The 14767-nt window shown below is 34.4% G+C and overlaps 1 protein-coding gene across 1 annotated transcript in view; it reads right to left on the bottom strand.

The window, feature by feature from the left end:
- ADGB (androglobin) overlaps positions 1-14767 on the bottom strand; it is a 176574-nt gene that overhangs the window by 41950 nt on the left and 119857 nt on the right. The window contains 6 exon segments of the mRNA XM_065888845.1: positions 562-749; positions 6457-6610; positions 7160-7294; positions 11835-11928; positions 13669-13806; positions 14433-14568. Coding sequence (XP_065744917.1) covers positions 562-749; positions 6457-6610; positions 7160-7294; positions 11835-11928; positions 13669-13806; positions 14433-14568 — 845 coding nt within the window.

Consider the following 14767-nt stretch of genomic DNA (forward strand, 5'->3'; position numbering starts at 1 on the left):
GGAGACATGGACACAGCATTTCTATAGACAAAATATAATGAGGCCCTGAAGTAGTGGAGGACATTGAGAATAAAGAGGAGGGCATAGAGATGAGAGGTATGAGGGAATGAGAATCAAAAGGGCTGATTAATGAAAGAGAGTGGAGTCCACGATGAGGCTATTCATGGAGAATCTATAAATACATATGAAAAGAAGGATGAGTTGGCAGATAAGGAGAAACCTACACAAGAGAAGAGTTAGAGATGGAACAGAACGAGGAGAGAGTAAAAAGAGGGAAGAGTGTTAGGATGTTCAATGAAAGTCAAATACTATGAGGACTAAGAAACCATTATGTGCAACATAGGCTTGATCTTATATAACATTTATATAATCACATTACTCTCTATGTTGTTTCCAAAAGAGTATAAAAGTGAAGTTCAAAATTCACCCAGGATTTTATAGAAAATTTACTGATTTTGATAATATTAATATTTAAAATAAAATATTTAAATTTAAAGTCAATTATTTAATACAAAAATTATTAATATTTTCAAAGGAATGCATTTCCTTTCTGTCACATACCTGAATACAATTTTCTTATCATTGGGTATGTAGTAATCTCTGATTTCCTTTATGGCAAAGGTATTACATGGAGGATCTCGAGACAGACATGGGAGTGGATGATAAGAACCAATGAGGCGCATTTTCCATCGTGAGGATGTTACATACACATCACCAGTATATGCTTCAGCCACGAATGTATATCCTTTCTACAGGAAAAAAGAATTACATAGAAGTAAGTGACATGGTCACTAGTCTCTCAAAGGTACAATAGATGATTTCACAGTATTAAAAATCTTTATTATCTTAATATACATAAAGATCCTAAAATCTATTGATAATCAACAAATCACTAGCATGTTTTGAAATCCCTCTCAAAAATTGCTATCTTACATGTTTTTGGAGAAAATGGAAAACTAACACTTTTGTTTGTATGGTTCCCTAGCTATACAAAAAAAGTGCTTAACTGTGGTAGATGATTACTACATTTCCTGCTAATTCTCCTAATGCTTCCTAAGGCAGATTTTTATCATTATATCATCCTGGATTAGCCCAATAGCTTCCTACTTGATTTCCCTGTCTTCTCAGTATCATCTTTCTAAATATGAGATGGAAAAGGCAGAGGAGTTTATGGAAATGTAGTGCCCTTAGGATGACCACTGGCAGGTAAAGCTATCAAATTAGCAGCAGATCTGGTTCCATGGAACCCAGATGTGAGCCTGGAGATGAGCTCTTTAGGTTGGAGAAAAGAAGCAGTTAAGGAACCTGGGAAAGTGCTAACAGACAAAAGTTCAAAGTAATTCTGAGTTTATAATTCCATACATTTCTAACAAGACAGAAGAATATAGATTTGTATTCCAGTTGCTCTCTGATGCAGAGGAAGCTCTCCAATGTGTCTAGATTTTTAGGAACAAAAGTTAGAAATACACAAGACAGAATGAATTCATAACATTGCAAAAAACACCTAGGAATGTTAACCAAAATTCCAAAACCTGTAATAAGATCAGAATTGCAACGCCCATAAGGACCTTTGACATTACGTTTGGGGCAAGAAGAAAAGGAAGATAAATCATGTATGCTAAAGTGTTTTTATCAGCAAAGTGCAGATTTATTGCTGTTTTTGTTATTATTTGGGCTTGTGGTAGTGATCTATTAAAGAAGCAAAACAAAATTACATGACTCTGATTTTGTGTTTGCCTAGACTCAGAGAACAATTTTGAGAGGAATAAAAGTTTATAAAATGGTAGGATAGCTATTGGTAAGTGAAAGTCTAAAGCTAAACCAGTGATAGGATTTTGAGAGGACCTGGTGACTCTAAACCGACCTCAAGACTCTGTAATAGAAGAGTAACATAATCGAGTACTGAGTACTGAGAAACCTCATAGATAAGTATTTCAAATCACAGGTTATGGTCTTTGAAAAATTATGAAAAAATATATGTCAAACAATTCTAAAGGATTAACTGTGTAACCAGGTGTTTTTATTTTTTTTAACCTCAGACACTAGTTCTGTGGACGTATGTTAGAAAAAGTTGACCTAAAATAGGCTACATATGTGTCAAATGCCTGGCAAGTGCCAAAATGCGAACGCGATCATGGGCTACGAAACAATGGAGTAATGATCCTCCTTCAGATGGGTTGGAATTCTCTTTAGAGGCTGCATTTAGTTCTGGGAACTACATTTTAGAGGAGACTTAAATAATTTGGAGAAATGTTCAAAGATCAAGAATTGTGACGAAAGGAAAACCATACCACAGAAGGATGACTGAAGCTATTCTTGTATTCATACAGCTCTATATTCTCCTCCTCATTCTCTCCATTTTATTCTAAAAAGACCCAGAGTGAGAGGTTAGAAGAAGGAGGTATTTGACAGAGGGAATGGCTATGCTTGTTGCAATCCTAAATTTACAGTTTAGAAATAATAGTTAAATGGAGATAGAGTGTTTTTCTGCATATTGACTCAAAATGTGTCGTTTAAAGCTACCCCCCAAATTCAAGTTTAGTCTAGAAAGGGAGGTCTTCACTGGGAGTACTAAACAAAACCCAAACCAAACCCAAAGTATGCTAGATATAAACAAGAATCAGATTCTTATGTGGTTCAACTAAATATCCTAAAGATCCCTACAAAAATTAAGTATCAGTGGCTAATATGATTAATATTAGTATACTTATCTAGTCAAGTAAAGAGCTTATCTCTAGAATTTAATGACATCTATGATCTTGATAGAGTCTCCCTTTGGATGATATCATCTTTTTCATATGGATCTTTGGGACTTTTGATTTCCAATCACAAATGAAATAAATTTTTATATTCAAAAGGAAATCTAGGCCAAACGTGACAAACAGACATTATAAAAATAACCCATCAATTGTTCCTGGTGTGAAGACAAGTTTGTTAACGAAGAACTAGTTATCTCGTATAGTATTTGGTTTAACCCAAGATATTCTGCTGGTGAGAGGCAAGGTTTATTAATAAATTTCCCAAGCTATAATTTTTAATAAATTGCTATTTACGAGGACATAAGGGAGAATAAATATAGTGCAAAAGGGAGTTGTATGGAGGGTCAAATTATATTAGGGTCAAATAAATTCAGTTTTTAAGTACCTGTTTGATGTACAGAAATTGTCTTTTATTGGCAAATTCTTCTATTTTTAATTGAAATATAAATACTCTTTCAAAGCAATTAGAAAAATAACATATTGGTGCACAGACTTTGAGTTTTTAAAAATTACATTTAAGTATATAACTCCAAATATACATAACTGCACACAATGTGCAAAATTTAATACAAACAAAATGACTTAAGTCCAATTTACAATTTGATAATATCTTCAAATTTAGTAAAATCAGACTGCATTATTGAGAAAATTTGTATCTCATGAAAAATAGAAAAAAATGATAAGCTTTTAATAAAAGATGAGTTTTTAAATTATAATGAAATAGTATAAAAACTCATTAGTAAAATATAAAGTTTTAACAATAGTTATACACAGCCACACACCTCTATGTATAGATATAAATGGATTAAATGATTTCATGAAAAATTTAATTGCCCTGATTTTTAAAAAGTTTCCTAAAATCCTAAAATCTCTAAAATAGTTTAACAGTGAACAAGTAGAATTTGAAATTAAAAACAAATTACATTAGCATCCACAAAACTGAAATACTTAGATATAAATCTAACAAAATATGTATAAAATGTGTATGAAAAAAATTATAAAACGCTGATGAACAAAGTCAAAGGAGAACTAAAAAAATGAAGAGATATTCTATGTTCATGGATAGGAAGAATCAACACTGTGAATATTTCCGTTATTTCCAACTTGATCTATAGATTTAATGCAATCTCATTCAAAATCTCAGCATGCTATTTTATGGATACCAACAAACTGGTTGTAAGGTTTATATGGAGAAGACCAAGAATAACCAACACAATACTGAAAGTGAAAAACAAAGTTGGAGAACTGAAACTAATCGACTTTAAGACTCGCTATAAAGCTGCCATCATTAAGACAGTGTCATTTTGACAAAGTAACAGACATACAGATCAATGGAATAGAATAGATCCAGAAATAGACCCACATAAATGTAGTGAACGGATATTTGACAAAAGAGCAAAGGCAATACAATGGATCAAAAACAGTCTTTTCAACAAATGGTGCTGGAAAAACTGGACACCCAAAGCAAAAAAGAGAATCTAGACACAGACCCTCACCCTTCACAAAAATTAACTCCAAACAGATTACAGACCAAAATGTAAAATACAAAACTATAAAACTCTTAGAGGGTAACATAAGAGAAAGCCTAGGAATCTCTTGGGTATGGCAATGACTTTCCAGATCCAACAAAAAAGGCATGATCCACGAAACTGGATCCATGAATTTTAGTGAAGCTGGACTTTATTAAAATTAAAAACTTTTGCTCTGTCAAAGAACATGTCAAGAAAATGAGAAGACAAGCCATAGACTGGGAAAAAATATTTGCAAAAGACACATATGATAAAGGACTGTTTCCAAAATGTACAAAAACTTTTAAAACTCAATAATAAGAAAACTAACAACCTGATTTAAAAATTGGCCAAATATTTTAAGACACCTCATCAAAGAAGAAATATAGATGGCAAATAAGCATACGAAAAGATGCTCCACATCATATGACATCAGAGAAACTAAAACAACAATGAAATAACACTACACAGGTATTAAAATGGCCAAAATCCAGAACACTGACAACACCAGATGCTGAGGAGGGTATGGAGCAACGGGAGCTCTCATATACTGCTGCAGGAATGAAAAATGTTACAGACATTTTGGAGGCCAGTTTGGTGGTTTCTTACAAAAGTAAACAGTTTGGTGGTTTCTCACTATATGATCCAGAAATTATGCTTCTTGTTATTTACCCAAAGGAGTTAAAAACTTATGTCCATACAAAAACATGTACACTTTGTTCATGATTGCCAAAACTTGGAAGCAGCCAAGGTGTTCTACAGTAGGTGAATGGATAAATAAACGGTGGTATATCCAGACATGAAATATTATTCAGCGTTAAAAATAAATGAGCTATTAGCCATGAAAAGACATGAAGAAAGCATAAATGCAGGTTTTAAAGTGAAGGAAGCCAATCTGAAAAGTTTTCTTATGTACTATATGATTCCGACTTTATGACATTTTGGAAAAGACAAAACTATGGAGATAGAGGATCAGTGGTTGGCAGGGCTTGGGGTGGGTGGATAAATAAGTGGAACACAGAGGATTATTAGGGCAGTAAAAATACTCTGCATGATCTCATAATAATGGATGCATGTCATTTTACATTTGTCTAAACCCATAGAAGGTACAACACTGGTACAAACAGCGAACCATAATGTAAACTATGGACTTTGTGTGATTATGATGTGTCAATGTAAAATGAGCAATTGTAACAAATGCACCACTCTGGTAGGGGATGTTGATAATGAGGAAGGCTGTGCATGTGGGGGAGAAGAGAGTATAAGCGCTATCTCTGTACTTTCCTCTCAATTTTGCTGACTCTAAAAAATAAAGTCTTATGTTAAAAAATTCTTAAAATAACTCAAAAGAACTATCGGGTTCTTTTAAGGAGAGATATTCTGTATCTTTTATTCCTATAAACCAGTATTCATCAGGTAGATATGTCTAAATTTATACAAAATAATGCATAGAACCATAGAAGTCAGTCACAACCACAGCTCGAAGAGAAAAATAAAGAGGTTCAAAGCCATACAACTAAAGAATGGAACATGAGAGCTACAGGAGATCTCCTGATTTGCAGTGCAGGTATACACTAGCTTTTATCGTGCTTCCCTCTTAGAAGAAATGACTGGAAACACAAAAATGACGTTCAGGTAAATAGAGAAGTAACATGATTTGCATGGACATCAACCATCAGGGTCTGTGTTCAGCAGGAGTAACGTGCCGAGAGTGTCTATTCTTGAAGGAATCTGGGTAGCCCTGGAAAAGGCTGGGGCTGCTGGGATGGTGAGTGGCTGTGTAATCACAATCTTCTGACATGTTTAGGAATAGAATAAAAAACCCACTGGGAAGCTGAGAAAACCTGCTGCTTTGGTTTGGTTTAGGGATAGGAATAAATGTGCTCTTTACCTCCATTTTCATTTTAAGGGTTTGTATGATTTTATGATTTTAATAATGAGAATTTCTAACTTTTCCTTTTGTCATATTTTCTTTGGATAAAAGATAAGAAGGAGGGTGAATGTTCTAGCACTCGCATTAATTACCTTTTGCTGTCAAATACATGGGACTTCTACGGAGAAAGACCAGGACCCTATTCCTCTGTTACGTAGATTGAAAACTCATCTGTTCTACCTTCTGTTGGAACCTCTCAGGGTGCTGACTTCTCACTGCTATTCTATTGTATGAGGAGAATAAATTTTACACCTACCTTATTCTTAGTGTAAAGATAAGGCACCACTTTTTGGAATACCTTTGGCACTTGTTCCATTGTGTCATTATTAACAACGTGGAGCATACAGACTGGAAGTGTAGTATATACTTTGGGAACCAAAGTCATATCTTGAGGAACCAAAAATGTTTCTCTGTAATTACAAAAGCATGAACTTTCCCTTGACATGAATCATAAAGAAAGTCTGAAATTAGGTTTGATGCTAAGAAATAAAAACATAAGTTTAAAGTTGCAAATAACTTAAAAGCAGCATACTGTTTTCCTTTAAAATTCTTATTGATACACTATTTTGTCATGCAAATGCAAACCTTTTAAGAAACCCCATTTATAAGTAATTTGTGACTCTTACCTAATAGGCTATTGCTTCGAAATTAGTAAATTTATTTATATATGGAAAGCGGCTCAATTTATTTTATTATGTTTACCATACTCATAAAAAGTTCTAACAATTAACACTTCATAGTCTTCATATTTTGTTTAAAGAAACATGAATAAAAATTTCTATAATATCTCATTTATGCATAGCAGATATGGAAGAAATTTTAACTAACTTCTGAAAGCAACTTAAACGTTCATATTAATACTTTTACTACTATCATAAAGAATCATAAAGAAAGCTCTGTATATATGAATATTTCATGCCACTTAAGAGTGATATTACTTGCCAATATGATAGCCTCACCTGAATACTATAAACCAAGTATTTGGTGGCTGGTCTGCGTAAGTCACAGTGTAGTCAGCAAAAGCAATCTTAGTTTCTTCATCTTGATAGCATGGATAAGATTCCATAGACTTGCACTTACTTTTAAACATTCGTCTAAAAATTTAAAAATAATTTAAGTACCAATGGTAAAACAACTTTTAAAATAAATTCTATTTACAAAAAAGAAATAGGCAAAAAAACAGCATAAAATATCGTAGTACATTGTTGGCTAGATTGAGTCCTTCATCAAATGGGGGCTCGTGGTGCACGGCACCAAAGCAGGAGAGCCCATTCCAGATTAACCATGATGTCTATCAAAGGTGCCCAAAGTTATTTGAAGTTCTTAGTCAAGAGAGAACCTAATTCATGATCTAAGGAGTAACTGAAATTTATAGATGGGAAATCAGCACTAAAGTTCAACCTATAAGGGTGATGAAACTAGAAGCATGCAAACTAGCAATAAAACTGGGTGGAAGCCACTGAAGGTCTGGGGTTGACTGGAGACTCAATACTAGAATGGAGTTTAAAGTGAGTAATGGATTTGGAAAAAAAGACTAAAAAACCCCCTGAAAATAGAGGCCACGAACAAGGGGAGAGTGCCAGAGTTTTCCTTCTACATGATTTCTGGTGCAACTGAGGTTTCTCCGTGTTTGACCCCTGGAAGCCTGTGGCATATTCCAGAACACGATGGAAGTGATGAGAGAGATCCTCCAGGTCCTGTACCTCCCACTCTGCCAGGAACCGGACCCAGCCTCAGTAGCACCAGGAATCTCAGGTCTTTTATACAATGTCTTGGGTATTAGCTGGGACAGAAGCTATAATGGCCATAGGAATGGTTCTCTGTTAGAGGTCTAGACAGAGCTAGAGGTGCTCTTGGCTTCCAGAAGGTGGATGGCTCAACTGTACTGTCACGGGGAAGCAGAGCCATAGAGATCCTCACAGAGGATAGGATTCACATGCTCCATTTGATCACTGATCTTTGGTGGTGGGAGGAAAATGACAGGTTTGTATTCGGAAGGATTTTAAAAAGCTTTTCAAAATAATGACAAGAACAAAGACCAGGGCAATTATATATTCTGATTCTTCTGGGGCAGTCCTGGTTTAGGCTCATATCCCTGGTATAATTATTAATAGTGCTCCCCCGTTCCCTGTCAGAGTGTCCCAGTTTGGTTGATAAATAACCTGATCACCCTCACTAGGAAGTATGACGTGATGGTCGGTCAATGCAGAGTACCCCTGTCAATCATATGGGGGCTGGCTGAGTCTAAATGCAGGAGCTGGCTGAGCCAGTACAGGAACTAAGCAGGCCACATAGGGAACTGAGTGCAGTGGGTCCCACCACGATTCTAAGAGAAGGGTGCAATTTAAAGGCTTTCCAGACTGTCACTGTTTCCATCACACATTCTACACATTTTCATATACCTCAGGAAATTCTAAAGAGTATAGGACCATCAAAATCCTGCTGTACCATGTGGAATATCTTAAATGACCCATAGAGAGATATCCCTGACATAATCAAAAGATTTAGTTTTAACTTTGCATCCTAGGACAGAGAGAAAGTTATATTGGAAAACTGAGCCTTGCCCAAAGCCAGCTGTTGAAGTTGTGCCCCTACAGGTCTGAGAATGCAAGGCTAGGCTCAAGGACCTCAAAGTTACTCATGTACTACTACTAATAATAGCAATATTTATAATAACTAATGTTGTGTAATGGCTCAATCTGTAGCATTGTGCTAAATAATTTTCCAGGATTACCTTAATTTATCTTTTCAGCTTTATAAAGGAATAATACTATGAAGTAGATATTATTATCCTTATATTACAGATGAAAAAAACTTAATTTTATGTTCAGAGAGGATAAGAAACTTACCCCAGGTCACACATCTGATAATTAGTAGAAGTGGGGTTAGCATTAGGTCTCATACCAAAAGGTGTGCTTTTGACCGTGTAATTAATGCCTTCTAGGATGAGGAGGTAGCTTTGGATGCTCCTGACATTTAAGTTTAAAGATGGGTGAGACTTGTGAGTTTCATCCGTTCAATAGATTGGGGTGTGCAACTCAGACTATTGAAAGAGCATGGCCAATATCTGCAGTGGATATTCGCTGAGTTTCTTTCTGGGAAATGCTCTTGGCTATGGTAGAAGGAACACATGGAGAGGAACGCCAGCTCCCTGAAGGAGTTATGCCTGTGTTTCAAATACACCTCCATAGTGAACTGACCTGAGTCCCTAATAAGGCAACACATGATTTTAGCACTCCATTTACGTGAAAATTAGATGTAATTTCTGGGCCAGAAATCTTCCTTACAATGTTGAAGCAGTTTGGAGAAGGAGATTCTTCGTGCTCTCTGTGTCTGTCCAAACAATTGGGGTCTTAGGCAGAAGAGTACCCGTTTTAGAAAACAGGCTTCTGGAGCAAAAGTTTAATCAAGCTGAATTATCAGGTGACAGCAGTATCCACAGGTCAGGACTTGGGTGAGGTGAGTGAGGTACTCGCTCTCAGGGTTGGGAAAATACAAATTTGGATTTTTTCCAAATTAAAAATTTTGACATTTGGCTCATCATGAGATGTTTTCAATAACTTTAGGTTATTTTAAATTTTTATATGTTTACATGCATAATTTTCTATTTGTCGCTTATAAATATAAGTCCAATCATTATTTCATTTTGACCTTGTATCCAGAAACTTTTCTTTAATTTTCTCATTAATTCTAATAAATTCATGTAGGTTTTCTGGCATTTTCTACATATATAACCATGTTGCCTGTAAACAGTAGTTTTATTTCTTCCCTTCAAACTCTGGTGACTTTTATTTTGCTTTATTGCCTTTTTGCCCTTCACAAAATTCCAGGACTATCTTGAATAGAAGTGTTTGTTCAGGCCTCTTTGTCTCATTCTCAAACTCAAGAAAAAGCTTTCAAAATTTCACCACTAATCATGTTTGTAGTAATTGCTTAAAAATAGCAGATACCATAACATATTAAGGAAAGTCTTCTCTAATCCTAGTTTGCTAAAAAATTTAAAAATTTTGAATTTTTGTTAAATTTTTTCAAATGTTTTTTTCTGAACCTAGCCAGAGAACCGAGTGATTTGTTCCTTTTCCCTGTTAATGTGCCGAATTGATGAATTTCCTAATGTTAAACCACTATTACACGTCTTAGATTGGGAGAGCCACTTGGTTATAAGGTATTATTCTTTTTATATAATTCTGAGTTTGATTTGCTAATATTTTATTACATTTTTTCATCTAATTTCATGAGGGCATTTGGTTTGCAATTTCACTTTTTTTCCTGTCCTTGTTGAGTTTTTTAAATCAAGGTTATGAGTTGGTAAATGTCTCCTCTTTTTTTCTGTTCTCTGGAATATGTATAAGATTAATCTTATTTCTTAAATTCACTTGTGGATCCATTAGCATATTGCTAGCGAATGTATTATGTATCCTTGCCCTACCAGTGTTTCATCTAGATTATTACTTTTACCACTTCTGCAATAATGCTATAGAACCTTAGAACTCTTTAAAGCTTATTACCCAACTTCTGCATTTTGCATTGGTAAGGTTAAGAATTTACTCTTACATATGGCTCTTAGTGTGATTGTCCTTTGAAAATAGTGTGTCTTATTTCTCTGGTTACTTTGAAGGTTTTTCTTTTGGCCTTTGGTTTTCAGCAATTTGACTACAATGAGTCTGGGTATGGTTCTCTTCGTGTCCTTCCTGCATGGAGTGTGCATGCAGAGTCTCTTGAAGATATGGGTTGATGTATTTTATCAGTTTTGGAAATTTGTCAGCTATTATCTTTTTACATTCTGGGACTATAATGATACAAATATTAGACTTTCTAAGCATGTTCCCCATGTCCCTTAGCTCTTTCCTTATTTTCCACCTTTTTTCTATTGACCTATCTCCCACTTCACTAATCTCTTCCTCTATTCTTCCTGATCTGCTGTTAACTAATTAAAAAGTTTTGAATTTCAGTTGTTAAAAATCTTATTTATGTAATTTCCATTTAACTGTGTTTTATTAATCTAGACTTTTAATTTATTTTCTCTTTCTTTAACCTTTATTTTCTTGGGCATTTCCGTAATACTTACCTTTAGAGATTTGGTCTGCTAGCTCCTACATCACCAAGTGGTCTGCTTCTTTTATATATAATATATATATATATATATGATTTTCTCTTAGTTTTTTCAGATTATCCTGCTTTGAACATGGTTTGTGGTTAAAATGCAGTTTTCCTAAGGCTCAATCTACTTCACACTTGTCCCTGTTTCTAGAACGTTGTCCTCCAGGGATTTCAACTGACAACTTTCATTGTTTACTGGAGTCCTCTCCCCTAGCAGGTCCTAAACTCTAACTTTTATCTCTTTAGCACCAAAAGACTTCAAAAAAACTCTGTTTTGCTTCTCAGAGGTTTTATGCTTAGGGTATTAGATAAGTGCAATGAAGACAAACAAAAAGTAGGAAGTGTGGAAGTTCAGAAGGAATGGTATGTTTCTAGCTGTGATGATTAGGAAAAACTCAACAAGTATAGTAGCATTTGAACTGGAACTTACAGTAAGATCATTATACCAATTTACCTTAAGAAAGGTACATCATTAGGTTACAGTAGGAAACAATAAGAAAGGTTACAATAAGAAACATCATTACACTGCTTTACCTTAAGAGAGAAATCGCATACTGTTCTATATTCTGTTCCAGTACAGCCCAAACTTTCTGAAGAGTATCTGCAGCACTGGTATTTTCCTTTGTGCCTAAAAATAACGATAAAAAATAGCAATATCAAGGCTGTAAGGTGCCTGAAAAATCATTTTGTTCTAAGCCCTCCATTTACAGGTGAGGGAGTTGAAACTCACCAGTAAGGTAATATCCAAAGTCTGAGGCTTTACTAGCAGTAAACCATGTTTAAAACATAAAGCTATGAACCTCTAGTCAAGAGCTCTGCTCACAATTATATACTGTTTCCCTTCATCTTTAGTTTAAAAATTATAAAGTGCTCTTTGATCTAATTGAAGATACTCATCAAAGCATTTACAATGAGAGGTCATTTATCACACCAAAAAAAATCCTTATGAAAGCTCTTGTGTCAGAAAAAATAATCCATCCAATTTTTCTAAAAAACAATGGCTAATAGGATCTCACTGAAGCTTAATCTAAAGCATAATCCACGAATGGCTTAAGAGGTGATTTGGCAAGAAAAATGCAAAGCCATAATAAGTGCCTCAAATTTAACATGTCAGAAACTGACTTTTTTTCTAATTATCCTAATTTCTTCACAGTACTTACTCATATCTGAAATCAGTATCTTAATATATTTACTTTCTGCTATATGCCTGTGACCACTACAACACAAGATTCATCAGAGCAGAAACCTTGTCAGTTTTACTCTATAAGGCCAGAATCTAGAACAGTTCTGCTAAACTGTTATTATTCAATAAATATGTGTTGAGTGAAAGAACTATTCAATAAATATGTGTTGAGTGAAAGAATGCAAATGCTACTGAAATATTATTAAGCTGCTCATTTTTGTCTTTATAAAAACAATCATTGTATGAATATAATTTTTACAGCATATATGGACATGTGTATTTTACCACATATGTAATTGGATGAATTTATAATTAATTTTTTTCTGATAGAAAAAAATATAAAAATCAAGCGACAGCAATATTTTTCTACCACAAAACTATGCAATATAGTTTGTGTCTCTTTACACTTGTGTATCTATAGTTTTTACTGCTTAGATGAACATTTTGGTGTTTCTCATTAAATGTTTCAGACGTATGTTTAAAACAAAATGTTTCAAAATACTCAAAAGAATTCTATTGGAGGCAAGGCTTTGTCTCTAAAAGCGTTAACAAAAATTGAAGAATGAAAATAATTGAACATAATTTTTTTGCCTCTGCAGTGTATTATTTTGAGCTGTTAAAACAGACCTCACGAAATAGTTTACTTCATATGCAAAATATATTTGATTTAATAAATATAATAATATACTTTAAAAGCACTTTATGCCTTCTAAATGTATGTCACCACAGGCATATATGGAAGCTTCTTCATTAAATTCATTTATTCATTCATTTGCTTCTTTGAAAAATGGTCTAGAAATGTAAAAACTGTCTATGACTTAGCTGAAATTGACTGCTAAAGCATTCTGCTAGGCAAAGGGGATGGACGGAGAAAAAAGGCCAGTTTCCTGTTTTTTAAAGAACGCATGATAGATTGGGAAAATGCAGCTGATCATTCATTCATTCTTTCAGCCAGTATTTGTTGTGTGCTCAGTCTGTGCCAGGCATTGCACTATATTCCAGGAACAAAAAGCACGAGTGTACTGACATGCATCCTGAACTCAAGGAAATTCAATATTGATAGAATTAAAAAGAATTAGCTGAGCCGTGAAGTAGAATGACTCTAAAATGCTTTTTGTTAGCATGTAAACAAATATTCATCCTTATTTATGCAAGTTCATTTTATAAATGATTGAAAAAGTATACCTGGTGTTCTAGCTTTCATAAGTAATCTGACGTACGTCCCTCTCCACATGGCTTGAATTTTAATTGCTGCTGCTACTTCCTCAGGAGAATACTCTTTGTCACTTATTGGCACATTACATTTAACATCTACCCATTCCGCTGGAAAGAGAAAAACAAACTTTGGACTGAAAGTTATATCTAATCTCTACCCCAATTTTCACCGCCTTTAACTATTAAAGCCCTCTAATGTATAAAGTGCCACAACGATAGATTTGTTGTTATATTTAACATTGCCTTCTGCAGGTGGTTCTTTTTTAGAATATAAACATTCTGGAGAAGGGAAACACTAAATATTGACACTTTAGTGAACTAGTATTGATTCCTATGTGAAAGTAGCATGAAGGTTCTTTAAAATTGAAAGAAAATGTTAAAATGGTGGGAATAGAACATCGGAAGAGGAGGAAATGAGGGTTACATAGATCAGAGAATCTTCCCTGAACTACTCCAGTGCTACTGTATATATAGTGATTGTCATGCTCTTTAAGGTCAGGAACAAATAAAACTGGGAAATTCTGGGCTGCCCTGGATGTATGTGGGACAGGGGACACACGTCAGATCTTCGGAACCTTTTGAGCTTCTCAGGGCATAGCCTGAACTCTACAACTGTTAATATAGACCCATTCTACCTACTCCACAAAAATTTTGAGTATACTTTTCTCAAATTATTTAGCCCACATAAGGCTAGGAATTCCTTTGTCATATAAATATCTAAAATTAATCAGTACCTAACGAAGCCTCTTCCAAAGAAGAATCAAGTAAGTCCAAGTCCAAAACCAAAGCACGGAATGCAAATTTGAGGTTGGGAAGAGGTTTTGCTATTTGAGCTTTTTTCATTAAATGCCATAAAGAAATATGAAAAACCTGAAAAATATAAAATGCACTAGTATATTTTTTAAATCAAGAAAATACCCTTACCTGGCCAGAGAGCCTCTAAAAAACTTGAGATACTCTAAAAATAAAAACTATGTATTTCTCAGATATACACACCATCTAGCAGAAGACTCTTTGCAGACTCCCTCATCTGGTAAAAGATGAAAATTATTTATCATTTGACTAATTT

Source organism: Phocoena phocoena, chromosome 12 (genome assembly GCF_963924675.1).
Source record: "Phocoena phocoena chromosome 12, mPhoPho1.1, whole genome shotgun sequence".
Classification (NCBI taxonomy): Eukaryota; Metazoa; Chordata; class Mammalia; order Artiodactyla; family Phocoenidae; genus Phocoena; species Phocoena phocoena.